Source organism: Pelophylax lessonae (genome assembly GCF_965119305.1).
Source record: "Pelophylax lessonae genome assembly, chromosome: 4".
In the NCBI taxonomy this organism is placed as follows: domain Eukaryota; kingdom Metazoa; phylum Chordata; class Amphibia; order Anura; family Ranidae; genus Pelophylax; species Pelophylax lessonae.
Window position 1 is genome coordinate 223,067,635 of NC_138771.1, and position 18,802 is coordinate 223,086,436.

At 43.9% G+C, this 18,802-nt stretch overlaps 1 protein-coding gene across 1 annotated transcript in view; it reads right to left on the reverse strand.

Moving 5' to 3' along the window:
• Nucleotides 1-18,802, reverse strand: part of CPED1 (cadherin like and PC-esterase domain containing 1) — a 459,182-nt gene that overhangs the window by 221,671 nt on the left and 218,709 nt on the right. The window contains exons 11-12 of the mRNA XM_082256067.1: nt 14,401-14,561; nt 2,079-2,146 (exon numbers count right to left, since the gene is read on the reverse strand). Coding sequence (XP_082112193.1) covers nt 2,079-2,146; nt 14,401-14,561 — 229 coding nt within the window. The remainder of the gene's footprint in view (nt 1-2,078; nt 2,147-14,400; nt 14,562-18,802) is intronic.

An 18,802-nucleotide genomic window follows, 5' to 3' on the forward strand; every position in this document is an offset into this window, starting at 1 on the left:
TTCTCGATAACAATCAGATGGCAATCATCATTTTTTGAGAGAAAAATTGAGAAATAAAAAACAACATCTCAGTGGTTTCTTTAGGCCAGTGATGGCGAACCTTGGCTTCCAAGATGTTTTGGAACTACATTTCCCATGATGCTCAACTACACTGCAGAGTGCATGAGCATCGTGGGAAATGTAGTTCCAAAACATGGGAGGTACAAAGGTTCACCATCACTGCTATAGGCAATAATACCTCAGATCTCCAAATTTTCTGAATATCCTGCAGCAGTAGAAGTTGTGAAAATCCTGAACAATATGATAATGGGGTGACTAATAGGGCCTTTGTCGATAGACCTTAAGTCTGTGTTGGTGGGGTAAGTTTGTAATCAGTGTGAGAAGCTTCAGAGATGATTAAGTGCCAGTTCACATTGGTGCGATACAGGAACCTTGCAAATCCACTGCGGGTTTGAATCCGACTCGCAGGCAGTTTACATTGCCATACGCAAAATTCTGGGAGTGTCAATACAAAGTTAACTACACCCCCAGATTAGTTTGCTTATCACACTGCGAACTGTCGGTTTGGACAGGAATCGGATCCCATAGGTGTGAACTCCTATGAGATTAAATTCTGGTGCATACCAAAAAAGGGGTCCTGCGCAACTTTGGTGCGAATGCGATGCAAATTCAGCCATGCAATCTGTATGGCTGAATTTGCATCGCACAGATATCGCATGTGGTTTGCATAGCAGTGCGATGAGAATCACATGCAATGTCTTACATCGCATATATGTGTGAAATGGCACTCAGGATTCAGAATTAATTGAATGGTGCATTTTTACCTCCTTCTGACCTGCACTTGATCTGCATCTGTTGTAGAGGAATGCAAAAAAACAGTTTGAAGCTAAAAAAAAGCCCATCAACACATACCCTTTGGCCCCTTTCACACATACGGTCCGTTTTTCATCCATCCGTTGACAAATGAAAAACGGACATCAACGCATCTCTATGTAAAAATGATCATCCGTTAACATCCGTTTTCATCCGCTTCCGTCAATGTCTGTTTTTTGGAATGGATGAATGCCCTATATTTCATCCGTCAAAAAAACGGATCGGACGAAAAATGGATGTAAACGGACAAATGGTCGTTTTTCATCCGTTTTTGCATTGGAAAATGGATGAAAAACGGATGAAAAATGGATGAAAAACGGATGGAAAATGGATGAAAAATGGATGAAAACGGACGAAAAACGGATGAAAAACAGATGAAAAATGGATGAAAAACGGATAAAAAACGGATACATTTGTATTCGTTTTTCATCCGTTGTCATCCGTTTTCATCCGTTGTCATCCGTTTTTCTTCCGTTGTCATCGGTTTTTTGTCCGATCCGTTTTTTTGACGGATGAAAAATAGGGCATTCATCTGTTCAAAAAAACGGACATTGACGGAAGTGGATGAAAATGGATGTTAACTGATGATCATCTGTTGTCATCCGTTTTTACATAGAGATACATTGATGTCCGTTTTTTATCCATCAACGGATGGATGAAAAACGGACAAATGGACAAACGGACAGCATGTGTGAAAGGGGCCTTAGTCTGCCACCTGTTACAGCAATATACACTACGTCTGGGTTATGGCCCATACCTGCACTAAATATTCTATATGAACTAGAACACAGACTGATGTTTGAGTAAATATGTTCCTTATAAGTGGAAAATAGTACCAAATTAAAGATAGGGTGCCTTTAACAAAATCTTGAACATTTTAAAAGAACAGTTTACAAAGTTCACACCAGTTCAGCTGGACTGCAGTGCTGGAAAACATTACCATAATGGCACCCAAGGGGTATCTTCTCTCACATCAGTTTGTTTTTAACCCCCACTATGGGGATATCTGCTGTTCTGCTTTTGATAGTAAGATAAAGCTTAGATTACAGTTATCTAAATGAATCATCAAGGTTGGATAGTTGTACAGAGCATCTCAAAATGTGTCATCAGAAATAAGGATAAAAAATGACTCTTGCACCTACGCACACAGCAATGTTTCACTACCCACTTAGTATTAACTTAGTAAAATACAAAATAATCCAAACCTGAGAAAGCTCCAGTTCCTACAGAAGTAGCAGATAATCTGTGATTTCCTTTGTGTCCAAGTGTTTCTCTGAAAGTTTAATGAAGATGTGATTTGCTTCTTAAAAGTCAAAGGCTTTGAATACAGTAATTGCAGGTAATTTCCATATTTTTAAAATGGTTTTAAATCTTCACATAAACCCAGTAAAGTAACTAGCATCAAGTGATACACAGAAATGAAACACATCCTCCTATATAAGTTGTATCTGTTTATCTGCAACCATCTATACTCTACAGCCAGAATTTACACAGAACCTCTCAACTCTGGAAAGTAGGCGGCAGGCACCTGATGTCCTACACTGTAGATCTCAGTGCGGAGAGCGCTGAGGCATGATTGGAGGGAAGGGATAACCCCCTCCCCACTTCTCACAGTGCACAGAGAATATGCACAGATGTGGCTGTGAATCACAGGCTGTGTGCTGGAGCTCTCTTTCCAATCACCTTTTTAGATACCGGGCAGAAAAGACAGGTTTGTGATTTTTTTCAGTATAAAATGATGATGTCAAATGAAGGAGTGGTATAAAATTACTCTAATCTTTGTATTGATATCTAAAATGAAAGAAATACCTTTTCTATTAAAAAAATTAGAGAAATAAGAGAGAAAGGGGGGCAGAGACAATGTTCTCTCCCCAGCCAACCATAGCAATTTAGCACCAAGTGTCACTCTAATAATAACAGGGCAATCCAGATACCAACATAGTGAGCAACAGTAAAGGTAAGCCTTTTTGCAAGAACAATTTACAGATAAAGTCATACATCTCCTGGCTGTGTTTAGGGAGGGCGAATTGTGCTGAATTTGCTGAGCTTACTGCTGATGATGATGATAAAGATGATGATGATGATGATGATGATAATGACGAAGATGATATTATTAATATACCGTATTTATATAGTGCCAACAGTTTGCGCAGCGCTTTACCACATGTGGGGTTACAATACATATCAATACGGGAGGAATCAGAGGGCCTTGCACGTTAGAGCTTACAATTTATAAGGGAGGGTCAAGTGATACAAAAGGTAATAATTAATAACTGTGGGGGATGAGCTGATGGAGAAAATAAAAGTACAGTTGTTAGGTAGAGGCAGGATAGGCTTAAAAGTGAGGAGAATTGGAGATAGACAGATTGGGGTAGGGAATTTCAAAGAAAGGGTTAGAAAGGGAGTCCTGGAGGTTGAGCATAGGTGGAGGTGACAAGGGAACTAGAGAGCAGGAGGTCTTGGAAGGAACGGAGAGATGATTAGGTTGGTATTTTGAGACTCATTTTGTTTCCCCGCCGGATAGGACCTCTTTTTTGTGTTTGGTCCTATCCGGCGGGGAAACAAAATTAGAAACACCTTTTTTGGGTTTTAATAATTTAATAATAATTTTATATAATAAATGCTATGTATGGCCTTGCAGCCATTTGTTGTTGTTTGTTTTGCCCTTTTTTTCAATAGTTTAATGTAACTAAACAGGTATTGTAATTAAGGTGAGTGCCTTTTTTCTTTATGGGAGATAGCCACAAATGTCAGGACCATGTCCGGCACAAAAAGGCCCCCTATCAGGGAGCCGTATATACTCTGATGTAAATCTGAGGGCTCTGTCCCTCAGCCATCAGAGACCTTCTGTGTCGGTGGATTTTTGTCCTCAACATGGCGCTGGTTGGTCACGCAGCAGCGCCATCTCTCACCGCCATTGCGCATGACGTCATTCAGACGCGTATGCGCTAGATGTTCAGAATGCCAGGGACCGCCGTTGATGCCATTTTCTCCTCACACTTTGCTGGGAAAATGCGCTTGGAGATTCTTGCTTGACTTTTACTCATATTTATGGGAAACAACGCAACAGGGGGAATCTCAATTTTCATACTGGGGGGACTGGCTTTTGGGAACATCTCTATGTAAGTAACGATGGGCTATTTGCTCTTTGTCCTAAGATGTCCATAATCCCCGTAAGTGGGCTGCTGCGATCAGTACCTTATTACATGAGTTCTATATATACAATATTTTTCTAGTGAAGGGGTCAACTTCCTTTTTGTTGGACAAATATCCAGCGACCCTACATGGTGTGATTGTGGCTCCAGGGAGACAACAGGGCAGTCCCTTGAAAGCCTGGGGAGCATTGAAATAGAGGTCAGCACATTGTATATATTTATTTTCAATGGGAAGTATTGTTTATACACTTTTTTGCATCTCTGGATGTATTTTTTAAATATTTGTTTCTAAAACAAGCTTTTTCTATGTTGCAGAAGTGGATATAATATCCCTGAGGAAGAATTTATTGATGTTTAATTTGAAATGCGTTGGATACCCCTATCTTCTTGGAACCATCCTTGGTTCCAATAACCACCATGTAATGTATTAGCAGTAGCTGGGGAATACCACTTCTTGGACAATATTTCATGATTTAATATGTATCATTTTAGGTTGTTTCTCTTGGCATATAAAACATGGTGTATGAATTGTTTTTAACATTTTTTTTATTTTTTTGAACAACAAAAAGATATATTTTACATATATATTGTCATATAATTGCCTTAAAAATCCCATCCAAAGCAGAGATACCTCTTATATACAAAAGCTTAATTAAACAAGCTGAAGTTAGAAGCTGATTGGCTACCATGCACAGCTGCACCAGATTCTGAGGGCTCCAGTTTTAGTAAATCCCCCTCAGTGAGTCTTGCATTACCAGTCCTTCTGTGGACATATCCACAGCCCCTTGTGACTGCGCTAGCTGGTTTTGGCACTGCCAAAGCTTGCTGCATGCCTACTAAATCCTGCTTAATATTTGTGCCATTAACTCCCATTAAAGAGGAAGTAAACCCTCCTCAGGAAGTTGTACCTATAGGTAAGCCTATGATAAGGCTTACCTATAGGTACTGTAAATATCTCCTAAACTTACACCGTTTAGGAGATATTTACCTTTAATGCAGCCAGTGACGTCACTGGCGCATGCGCTCTGAAGGAACGGCTGACCGTGCCGTTCCTTCAGAGCCCCGTGCCGTGACCGTCGGCTCCCGTGCGCGTGCGCGGGAGTGACGTCACCGCGGCTCCGGCCAATCAGATGACCGGATGCCGCGATCCCGGAAGACGGGCGACATGTCATGTCGCCCGTCATACAGGTAAGAGAGCGGCACGGCGGGGGCTCGTTCTAAGGTAAGTATTTCATAATGAGCTAGTATGCGAAGCATACTAGCTCATTATGTCTTTCTCTTGCAGGTTGTAAAAAAAAAAAAATTTTTTTAAATGAGTTTACAACCTCTTTAAGATATATGTTCACAATTTCAATACTAGAGCTGAGGTTAATTTTAACTACTAGCCAATCAGCCGCCGTAGTTATACAGCGGCAGGTCGGCTCTGTTACGCGAAACGATGTACATGTTCGTTTAGCAGTTAGTGTGGCTGCGCGCACGCCCCAATTGGCTAGAGGGGGAGCCAGTTAGCGGACCTAATGGCCACAATGCATGCCGGGCACCCATGAGCCCTCCCCATGGAGACAGAATGTTGGTCTGCTGATGTAAACACGGCAGGCAGACCGCTATTCTGTCAGTAATGAACACAGGTAATACATATTGGCCCAAAATGATGAAAAAATTAGATTTTTAACCTCCCTGGTGGTATGATTATTTCAGATTTTAGGTGCTGAAAGCGGTACCATTATTTTACACGGAAATCTGCTCTGTACATTTTAAAACTCACCTTCCCCTGCGATCCCCCCCCCCCCCCACCGTCCTCCCGCTGTTCTCCCCCGCTGTCCTCCCACTGTGTTCTTGGCCGATGCCGGCACCTGTCTTCCGAATCCCTTCCCTGTGAGCGTTGCGACGCAGGGGGGTGGAATCGGCAGCAATTTCAAAAATGTAAATACACTAAATGACATGATACAAAGCTGTGATCCTAACAGATTACACTGTATCATGCCATTTCACCACAGGATTATACCCTGACCCTGTCTGTGCTTTTCCAGTTCTTTGTGCCTGCAAAATTGAGAACAACCATGGCGTCCAAAAAGCGTTCTTTTTGCACAAAAGCGCTTTTAGACGAACTGGAAAACAGCAACAGCGAAACTGAGTTACTTGAAGAACTGAGCAATAGCGATTTGTGGGAAAATTCGTCATCAGGTACGGAAAGTGACGACAGCAACGATTCTGATGTCTCTTTCTGGCACATAGCTCCGTTGGAAATTGTGAAGAATCATTTGATATACTTCCCAAATTCCACAAGCTATGTGCCAGGAAGAGACATCAGAATCGTCGCTGTCGTCACTTTCCGTACCTGATGACGAATTTTCCCATGAATCGCTATCGCTCAGTTATTCAAGTAACTCCGTTTCGCTGTCGCCGTTTTCCAGTTCGTCTAAAAGCGCTTTTGCGCAAAAAAAAACGCTTTTTGGACGCCATGGTCGTTAAAAATTTTCCAGGCACAAAGCACTGGAAAAGTATCAAGGTGCAATGCTGTGCTGAAATGGCATGATACAATGTGATCTGTTTGCATGTCATTTGTGTATTTACACTTTTGAATTTGCCGCCGGTTCCTCCCCCCTGCATCGCAACCCTCGTAGGGAAGAAAACCGGAAGGCAAGTGCCAGCAATCGGCCATGCACAGAGTGAGGAAAGAGTGCGAGGATGCAGAGGAGGACGGCGGGGGAAGGTGAGTAACATTTTGGGGTAATCCCGAGTGTGGCTCAGGGTTACCGCTTTTGGTACTAAAAATTAACCCAGAGCCACACTCGGGAATGCCGCCAAGGAGGTTAATTTTTTTTGGGAATGTTTTATAGCAGAAAGTAAAAATAATTTTTTTTTTTTTTTTCAAAATTGTCACTTTTTTTTTGTTTATAGCTCAAAAAATAAAAATTGCATAGGTGATCAAATACCACCAAAAGAAAGCTCTATTTCTGGGGAAAAAAAGGTCAAAGATTTTATTTGGGTTCAGTGTCGCACGACCGCACAATTGTCAATTAAAATAACGCAGTGCCACATTGCAAAAAATGGGCTGGTCATTAGGTGGGTAAAACCTTCCGATCCTTAAGTGGTTAAAGTCCTTGAAAAACATCACTTTTTAAAGGGAATATTTAGTGTTTTTCTATTTTTATATATACACAAACTAAATTATTTTATTAATTTATGTTAGTAATACCAATATGTGTTTTAGAACTTGATTCTGTGCATAATGTGTAACTTTATAACACTACATAACACTGGCAGCAATGCATAGGTCAGAAGGCCGAAATCTATCAAATATTTGGTAATAACAATATACTATAATAATATATATACTATGGTCATGTGAACATAAGCAGGTATAAATCTTTTCTAAATTATGATTAAATGGTATACAAAAATTAAGGTTATAAATATTCTGAAATTTAACTACACTGAACATAATTATAAACGCAACACTTTTGTTTTTGCCCCCATTTTTCATGAGCTGAACTCAAAGATCTAAGACTTTTTCTATGTACACAAAAGGCCTATTTCTCTCAAATATTGTTCACAAATCTGTCTAAATCTGTGTTAGTGAGTATTTCTCCTTTGCCGAGATAATCCATCCACCTCACAGGTGTGGAATATCAAGATGCTGATTAGAGAGCATGATTATTGCACAGGTGTGCTTAGGCTGGCCGCAATAAAGGCCACTCTAAAACGTGCAGTTTTATCACACAGCACAATGCCACAAATGTCACAAGTTTTGAGGGAGTGTGCGATTGGCATGCTGACTGCAGGAATGTCCACCAGAGCTGTTTCCTGTGAATTGAATGTTCATTTCTCTACAATAAGCTGTCTCCAAAAGTGTTTCAGAGAATTTAGCAATACCTCCAACCAGCCCCACAACAGCAGACCACATGTAACCCCACCAGCCCAGGACCTCCACATCCAGCATCTTCACCTCCAAGATCATCTGAGACCAGCCACCCGAACAGCTGCTACAACAATCGGTTTGCATTATCAAAGAATTTCTGCAAAAACTCTCAGAAACCGTCTCAGGGAAGCTCATCTGCATGCTCGTCATCCTCATTGGGGTCTCGACCTGACTGCAGTTTGTCGTCGTAACTGACTTGAGTGGGCAAATGCTCACATTCGATGGCGTCTGCCACTTTGGAGAGGTGTTTTCTTCATGGATGAATCCCAGTTTTCACTGTACAAGGCAGATGGCAGACAGCATGTATGGTGTTGTGTGGGTAAGCGGTTTGCTGATGTCAATGTTGTGGATCGAGTGGCCCATGATGGTGGTGGGGTTATGGTAAGGACAGGCGTATGTTATGAACAACGAACACAGGTGCATTTTATTGATGGCATTTTGAATGCACAGAGATACCTTGATGAGATCCTGAGGCCCGATGTTACGCCATTCATCCACGACCATCGCCTCATGTTGCAGCATGATAATGCACAGCCACATGTTACAAGGATCTGTACACAATTCATGGAAGATGAAAACATCCCAGTTCTTGCATGCCCAGCATACTCTCCGAACATGTCACCCATTGAGCATGTTTGGGATGCTCTGGATCGGTGTATACGACAGCGTGTTCCAGGTCCTGCCAATATCCAGCAACTCCTCACAGCCATAGAAGAGGAGCGGACCAACATTCCACAGGCCACAATAAACAACCTGATCAACTCTATGTGAAGGAGATGTGTTGCACTGCATGAGGCAAATGGTGGTTACACTAGATACTGACTGGTTTTCAAATCCCCCCCCCCCCGGACCCCTCCCCAATACAGTAAAACTGCACATTTTAGAGTGGCCTTTATTGCGGCCAGCCTAAGGTACACCTGTGCAATAATCATGCTTTCTAATCAGCATTTTATTATGCCACACCTGTGAGGTGGATGGATTATCTCGGCAAAGGAGAAGTGCTCACTAACACAGATTTAGCCAGATTTGTGAACAATATTTGAGAGAAAAATGCCTTTTGTGTACATAGGAAAAGTCTTAGATCTTTGAGTTTAGCTCATGAAAAATGGGGGCAAAAACAAAAGTGCTGCGTTTATCATTTTTTTCAGTGTATTTTTGTAATCTGGGTTTATAATTGCTATCTATTTTAGAAAATATGTACAGATCACATATCACACAAATGACACAGTAGCAATCACCTTATTTTTAGACCTGAAGAAGCAGATAAATTAGGTTAAACATGTTGACCATTGTGTATATGATGAAAATGATGTAAAGTGGATGTAAACCGCGTCCATGAAATTTGACCTGGGCACATATACCTGTAGTGTTTACTTATCTCTCTCCAAAGCCCTAGGTTTTGTGTCTTTCTGCTGCTCTGTTCCTCTGTTATCAGCATGACAATTTCTGAAAAGTTCTCCGACACAGGAGATAAAAGCAGCTGGATATTTGTGTCGGGATATGTGCATAGAGATAGATTAGCAGAGAGCTGGCCTACTCACAGCACAGTTCTGCATGTTACTTCCTTCCTCTGCCTATGTGGAGGGGGGTGGCTTTCCTCTAATTAGCTGTCACACAGTGTATGCCAAGACTCCACACCCACTGCTGGAACAGGAAAAAAATTCTAACACGATGTTCACTTTCCAAACAGTGTAGAAAGCTGAAGACAGCAGATGTACAAATTAAACTTGTGTAGGTAGATTTGTTTCATTTCTGTGTGTCATCTGAGGCTGTTCACTTCTCTTGGTATATGTAAGGGTTTACATCCACTTTAGGAATAGTTATTTAAAGCAGAATAAAAACCAGCCCTTAAATTGCTAATCACATGTGCAGCACCAAGGCAACTGTAGATTAGATTGAGTGGCTAAAGCTAGCCATGGATGGATCGAAATGTGCATGGTTCAGGAACCAGATGAATTTCAATTGATCTATGGGCAGGCTGCTTGTGCTGCATCAATCTATCAAGCGTTTTCTGTACAACCAGCCTGTCAGAGTTTTTTTTTGTTCAATCATTACTATCAGCAGTATTCATTGTATTCTGATGACTGGAAAACCTCCCACTGTCAGAATAAAATAGTGCAGCAGGAAGGATTCCTTCATCAACACTGACTGTGTTTATGGGGAAATCAAACAATTTTCTTTCCTTCAACCAAAGGTACCGGAAAGAAAATTGCATAATGCATGGCCTGCCTTGGATGGCCACTTCCTTAGCTGCAAAGGATAAGTAGGTTTAGTTCCGCTTTAAAGAAAAAAACGGTATGCGTAGACAGAAATCACTTCTCCTCACACCTGCACACTCAGCCTCCTCCTCACACCTGTACGGACTCAGCCCTCTCCTCACACCTATACACACTCAGCCTCCTCCTCACACCTGTATGTACTCAGCCTCCTCCTCAAACCTGTACACACTCAGCCCTCTCCTCACACCTGTACACAGCCCTCTCCTCACACCTGTACACACTCAGCCCTCTCCTCACACCTGTACACACTCAGCCCCCTCTTCACACCTGTACACACTCAGCCCTCTCCTCACACCTTTACACAGCCCTCTCCTCACACCTGTACACACTCAGCCCCCTCTTCACACCTGTACACACTCAGCCCTCTCCTCACACCTTTACACAGCCCTCTCCTCACACCTGTACACACTCAGCCTCCTCCTCACACCTGTACGCACTCAGCCCTCTCCTCACACCTGTATACAGCCCTCTCCTCACACCTGTACGTACTCAGCCTCCTCCTAAAAACTGTACGCAATCAGCCCTCTCCTCACACCTGTACACAGCCCTCTCCTCACTCCTGTACACACTCAGCCCTCTCCTCACAGCTGTACGCACTCAGCCCTCTCCTCACACCTGTATGCACCCAGCCCCCTCCTCACACCTGTACGCACTCAGCCCTCTCCTCACACCTCTACACAGCCCTCTCCTCACACCTGTACACACTCAGCCTCCTCCTCACACCTGTATGCACTCAGCCCTCGCCTCACACCTTTACACACTCTGCCCTCTCCTCACACCTGTACGCACTCAGACCTCTCCTCACACCTGTACGTACTCAGCCCCCTCCTCACACTTGTACACACTCAGCCTCCTCCTCAAACCTATACGCACTCAGCCATCTCCTCACATCTGTACGCACTCAGCCTCCTCCTCACACCTGTACGCACTTAGCCCTCTCCTCACACCTGTACGCACTCAGCCCCCTCCTCACACCTGTACACACTCAGCCCCCTCCTCACACCTGTACACACTCAGCCCCCTCCTCACACCTGTTTTTCACTCAGCCCTCTCCTCACACCTGTACGCACTCAGCCCTCTCCTCACACCTGCATGCACACAGCCCCCTCCTCACACCTGTATGCACTCAGCCCTCTCCTCACACCTGTACGCACTCTGCCTCCTCCTTATACTTGTGCGCACTCCGCTTCACCCACACTTGTACGCACTCAGCCCCCCTCACACCTGTATGCACTCAGCTCCCTTCACACCTGTATGCACCCAGTCCTCTCCTCACATCTGTACGCACTCAGCCGTCTTCTCAGACCTAAATATACTCTGCCTCCTCCTTATATCTGTACGCACTCAGCCCCCTCCTCACACCTGTACATACTCAGCACCCTCCTCACAACTGTACGCACTCAGCCCCCTCCACACACCTGTACGCACTCAGCTCTCTCCTCACACCTGTACACACTCAGCCCCCTCCTCACACCTGTACACACTCATCCCCCTCCTCACACCTGTACACACTCAGCCCCCTCAGTAAAGAAAATTGCATAATGCATGGCCTGTCTTGGATAGCAGCTTCCTTAGCTGTAAAGGATAAGAAGGTTTAGTTCCACTTTAAAGAAAAAAAACATTATGCCTAGACTGAAATCACTATTCCCCACACCTGTGCACACTGAGCCTCCTCCTTACACCTTTATGCACTCAGCTCTCTCCTCACACCTGTACACACTCAACCCCCTCCTCACACCTGTACACACTCAGCCCCCTCCTCACACCTGTACGCACTCAGCCCCCTCCTCACACCTGTATTCACCCAGCCCCCCTCCTCACACCTGTACACACTCAGCCCCCTCCTCACACCTGTACACACTCAGTCCCCTCCTCACACCTGTTTTTCACTCAGCCCCCTCCTCACACCTGTACACACTCAGCCCTCTCCTTACACATGTATACACACAGCCTCCTCCTCACACCTGTAAGCAATCAGCCCTCTCCTCACACCTGTACACACTCAGCCCTCTCCTCACACCTGTACACATCAGCCCCTCCTCACACTTGTACACACTCAGCCCTCTCCTCACACCTGTACACACTCAGCCCCTCCTCACACCTGTACGCACTCAGCCACCTCCTCACACTTGTGCACACTCAGCCACCTCCTCACACCAGTGTTAATTTTGGCAGCAAATTTCAATTTAGTTTTAGTCTTAGTCTTAGGACTAAAATGGCATTTTAGTTTTAGTCCCATTTTAGTCTTCTGCAAGTGTTTTAGTTTTAGTCGTATTTAGTCGACTAAAACTCCAGTATATTTTAGTCGACTAAATGTCCTACATTTTAGTCGACTAAAACTCATTTTAGTCATCTATAATCGAATGGGTGTAGTTCAATTGTAATTTGTAATGCATTATTTAAGCATTTCTCTACAATTTCCAAACTCATAATATACTACTGCTGGTCCTGGAGTGAAAAATCTAATATGTTATTATTTATGGTACTAAGCTTTGAGCATGCAAATGTTAATTTTGGCAGAAAATTTCCATTTAGTTTTAGTTAATAGTCTTTTGACTAAAATGCCCTTTTAGTTTTAGTCGTATTTTAGTCTTAAGACTAAAATGCCATTTTAGTTTTAGTCGTATTTTAGTCATCTGAATTATGTTAGTCGACGAAAACGTTTTAGTCGGTTTTAGTCGACGAAATTAACACTGCCTCACACTTGTACGCACTCAGCCCTCTCCTCACACCTGTACGCACTCAGCCCTCTCCTCACACCTGTACGCACTCAGCCCTCTCCTCACACCTGTACACACTCAGCCCTCTCCTCACACCTGTACGCACTCACCCTCTTCTCACACCTGTACACACTCAGCCCTCTCCTCACACCTGTACGCACTTAGCCCTCTCCTCACACCTGTATGCACCCAGCCCCCTCCTCACACCTGTACACACTCAGCCCTCTCCTCACACCTGTACGGACTCTGCCTCCTCCTTATACTTGTGCGCACTCCGCTTAACCCACACTTGTACGCACTCAGCCCCCCTCACACCTGTATGCACCCAGTCCTCTCCTCACATCTGTACGCACTCAGCTGTCTTCTCACACCTATATATACTCTGCCTCCTCCTTATACCTGTACGCACTCAGCCCCCTCCTCACACTTGTACACACTCAACCCCCTCCTCACAACTGTACGCACTCAGCCCCCTCCTCACAACTGTACGCACTCAGCCCCCTCCTCACACCTGTTCACACTCAGCCCCCTCCTCACACCTGTACACACTCAGCCCTCTCCTCACACCTGTACGCACTCAGCCCCCTCCTCACACCTGTACGCACTCAGCCCTCTCCTCACACCTGTACGCGCTCAGCCCCCCTCACACCTGTACACATTCTGCCTTCTCCTTATACTTGTGCGCACTCCGCTTCACCCACACCTGTATGCACTCAGCCCCCCTCACATCTGTACGCACTCACCCCCCCTCACACCTGTATGCACCCAGTCCTTTCCTCACACCTGTATGCACCCAGTCCTCTCCTCACACCTGTATGCACTCAGCCGCCCTCACACCTGTATGCACCCAGTCCTCTCCTCACACCTGTATGCACTCAGCCCCCCTCACACCTGTATGCACCCAGTCCTCTCCTCACATCTGTATGCACTCAGCCCCCCTCACACCTGTATACACCCAGTCCTCTCCTCACATCTGTATGCACTCAGCCGCCCTCACACCTGTATGCACCCAGTCCTCTCCTCACACCTGTATGCACTCAGCCCCCCTCACACCTGTATGCACCCAGTCCTCTCCTCACATCTGTACGCACTCAGCCGTCTCCTCACACCTATATATACTCTGCCTCCTCCTTATACCTGTACTCACTAAGCTTCTCCCACACCTTTACATACTCAGCCCTCTCCTCACACCTGTACACACTCTTGGCAGTGCATGCATATAGAAAGCCAGCACAGTCATGGTGCGCCCCTGCCTTCTCCCGGGCCTTCCAGCAACACCTGCTTCCCCCCCCCCCCAATGGCGGCATTGACAGTGCCCATGCTATTTCATTCCTTCTTAGCTTCAGCAACTAATAAAGGTTCTCATTCCTATTGTTTACAAATTATTTTGACCCTCATTTATTTTCTAATAATATTAATAAAAAATAAACAACACCCATCCTGCAGCATACCTCTGAGTCACAATTGAATTATTCAAGATTTTAGGATATTCCAACAAGGCAGTAAAAAGGTCATGTTTTCTCAGCAAGGATTCACACTGTTTTATATGTTTAGCTTTGAGGTACAGATCACTCCTGAATCGTTTTAATGAAACATCAATAGAAGGGTAAATCTGTAAAATAATTAGAAAAAAAAAAAAAAAAAAAACGACAAAAGGTTATAATAAATTACATCTGGTATCAGATATGCCATCTAAATAACAGTTGAATATTATCTTCCTGGCCACATACAGTAGATTACAATGTGATTGTATGATCTCCTTTAGATTAACTAACATTGGTCAAGTATGAAGGCCTACCTATAATGTCTATTCAACTTGTATTCAGTCAGGTTGGTCCCCACACATAGTTGTTGGGAAACCTAAAGGAGATTGTACAATCAGACTTTAACTCATGTACTCACTTTAATATGCGATTCTTGGCTGAGTGATTAGCCCTTCTGCCTGGCAGCACCAGGGTCATAGGATTGAATTCCATCCACAGCACCACCTGCCTGGAGTTTGCATGTTCTCTATGTGCCTGTGTGGGTTTTGTCCCACACTCCAAAGACATGCTGGGAGGTTAATTGGCTCCTGTCTGAATTGACCCTAGTATGTGTATGTATGAATGTGAGTTAGTGACCGTAGATTGTAAGCTACTTGAGGGCAGGAACTGATGTGAATGTAAAATATATGTACAAAAGTGTTGTGTAAATTGATGGTGATATATACACTCACCGGTCACTTTATTAGGTACACCTTGCTAGTACTGGGTTGGACCCCCTTTTGCCTTCAGAAGTGTCCTAATTCTTTGTGGTATAGATTCAACAAGGTGTCGGAAACATTCCTCAGAGATTTTGATCCATATTGACATGATAGCAGATTTAAAGGCTTCACATACATGACGTGAATCTACTGTTCCACCACATCCAAGGTGCTTTATTGCATTAAGATCTGGTGACTGTGGAGGCCATTGGAGTACAGTGAGCTCGTTGTCATGTTCAAGAAACCAGTGGTGAGATGATTTGAGCTTTGTGACATGGTGCATTATCCTGCTGGAAGGATCCATCAGAAGATGGGTACACTGTAGTCCTAAAGGGATGGACATGGTCAGCAACAATGTTCAGGTAGGTCGTGGTGTTTAAATGATGCTCAATTGGTACTAAGAGGCCCAAAGTGTGCCAAAAAAATATCGCTCACACCATTACACCACCACCAAGGCTGGCCCAAGGCATTGTGCTGCATGGATCCAAGAATGAAATGCTAACCCCCCCACCCTCTGACATCCACCAAAAGGCCCTTGCATCTATTATTTTATATCATGATATGGTAATGTTTCTCCTTCACTGATGTGCGCTGATGAGACTGCACTGATGGGCAATGATAAGCTGCACTGATGAGGTGGCACTGATGGGCACTGATAGGTGGCATTAATGGGCACTCATCAGGAGGCACTGATGAGGCTGCACTGATGGGTGGCACTGAAAGGCAACACGGAGAACTGGCACTGATGGACAATAATAGGCGGCACTGATGGACACTGGTAGGCAGCATTGATAAGTGACACTGATGATGGGGCACTGATTGGCAGCACTGATGGGAAAGGTCATTTTTAATACCATTTAATTACAACATAACTTGTGTCCCAATTGTATATGCTATATTATTTTTTATTTATTTGCTACTGTTTTCCCCACAAAAGTGGAGTTACCTTTTAAAGAGCCGCCTCTGCCGCCCCTCTCAAAGTTCCGCCTGAGTCCAATGGACCTAGTGGGACCCATAGTAGGGCCGGCCCTGACCACCACATCAAGTCTGAACCGTTGATACAAGGCAGGATGGATCCATTCTTTCATGTTGTTTATGCCAAATTCTGACCCTACCATCTGAATGTTGCAGCTGAAATCAAGACTCGTCAGAGCAGGCAACATTTTTCCAATCTTCTATTGTCCAATTTTGGGGAGACTGTGTGAATTGTAGCCTCAATTTCCTGTTCTTAGCTGACAGGAGTGGCACCCGGTGTGTTCTTCTGCTGCTGCAGCCCATCTGCTTTAAGGTTGTTGTTGTACATTTAGAAATGTTATCCTGCATACCTTGGTTGTAATGAGTGATTATTTGAGTTATTGAGTGGTTATTTGAGTTTGCCTTTCTATCATGTCCAACCAGTCTGACCATTCACCTCTGACCTCTGACATCAACAAGGCATTTTCGTCCACACAACTGCCGCTCACTGGATATTTTCTCTTTTTCTGACCATTTTCTGTAAACCCTAGAGATGGTTGTGCATGAAAATCTCAGTAAATCAGCAGTTTTTCAAATACTGAGACCAGCCCTTCTGGCACCAACAACCATGCGACGTTGAAAGTCACCTAAATCCCCTTTCTTTCCCATTCTGGTACTCGGTTTGAACTGCAGCAAGTCGTCTTCACTCTTCACAATGTCTAGATACTTAAATGCATTGAGTTGCTGCCATGTGATTGGTAGATTAACAATTTGTGTTACCAAGCAATTTAACAGGTGTACCTAATAAAGTGGCCGGTGAGTGTAAATACCTGTAATAAATACATTTTGAAAATATAAGTTTAAAAAAAAAAACAATATAACACACTTAAGGGCATATTTGTAAAAATCAGGTAACCCTTGGCACATTTGGCTGCTTAAATTGACAATCAGCAGCCATTTGACTGGAACATCTGTATTGGTTGGAGAGGGCAAATTCAAGTGCATATTAGGATTTAATGACTTCCCGACCGCCCGCCTCCTTTTTTCTGCGGCAGTGTGGCCCTCCTGGGCAAACCGACATAGACCTAGGTCGGTCACGCGCCTGCAGCTAGGGGGCGAGCACGCCGCCGCGCTCCCGCCCCCACTCAGCAGCGGAGAAGCTGATGCACGGGGCAGGCAGCTCAGATTGCTGCCTGATACCCGCAATCACTCCCCGCTGAGAGAGAAGTACGGTCAGTTGTTGTAAACACAGCTGACCGTTCTTCTCCCTGGAATGATCATAGAGCCCATGTGATCCTTCTATATAGGATCACAGTCTCTATGATCATTTCACAAGTCACACCCCCCCCCCAGTTAAAATCAATCCCCTAGGCTCACATTTAACCCCTTGATCACCCACAATGTTAACCTCTTCCCTGCCAGTGTCATTATTACAGTAACAGTGCATATTTTTAGCACTGATTACTGTAGTAATGTCACTGGTTCCCCCAAAAAGATTAAAAATGTCAGTCAGGGGTCCGATCTGTCTGCTGAAATGTTGCAGTCCCGCAAAAAATCGCAGATTGCCGCCATTACTAGTAAAACAAAAATAATTAATAAAAATTACATAAATCTTTCCTGTAGTTAGTAGACACGATAACTTTTGCACAAACCAATCGAATTAGGCTTATTGCGATTTTTTGTGTGAAAAACTTTTGAAGTGAAAAACATTGTTTTTTTTTTTTCAGAATTGTCTCTCTCTTTTTGTTTATAGCGCAAAAAATAAAAATCGCACAGGTGATCAAATAACACCAAAAGAAAGCTCTATTTGTGGGGAAAAAAAGGACATCAATTTTATTGGGGTACAGCGTCGCACGATTGTCGGTTAAAGTAACGCAGTGCCGAATCGCAAAATGTGGCCTGGTCATTAAGGGGGAAAATCTTCCGGTCCAGAAGTGGTTAAAGTACCGATACAAGAATGCTGAATATTTGTGGCAGCCTCCATAGGAGGTAAAATCGAACTCCTTTAGTAAAATCACCCCTTTTATATCAGTTATAGGAGAAGTCTAAAACTTTTATTTATTAGATATCTTTCAAGACAATAAAATATGAATGTGGCCTATAAATAATATGCAGTTCAGCATATGACTCATCTACATCCACCATACATAAAAGAAAAAAAAAATAAATAGCTAGCCGTGAGAAAATTCACAAAGTTCAAAAATGCTTTTAAAAACTTGTCTAAAAAAAAGTCTAAGAAGTCATGCCCAGAAGCTGTGGAGGGATGATGCGCGCGCACCGGAAGTGACGGCGGGGCCAGTGCATCATGGGACCGAAGAAGACGGAAGAGGACGCAGAAGAGGATCGCGCTGGCTTCAAGCTGCCCACACCTGAAATGGCAGCGCTGGACAATACATTTTCAAGGTAAGTATTTCTTCTAAAAGGTAAGTGCAACCTGGGACAGATCAGAGGCTAGCCATTGTGGAATGTACTAGCCCTGACTGTCCCGGGGGTATTTTTATTAAAAAATTTATTCCCAGGGTGGAACTCCGCTTTAAAGGATCAATACTTAAGTGGTGAGAAACAGCTGGATATGCTGTATATCACCGGCACATACTACTTGCTTGCTATATTATTGAGAGGATGCGTGTTTTTGAGATTTATAGAGCTCATGTGGT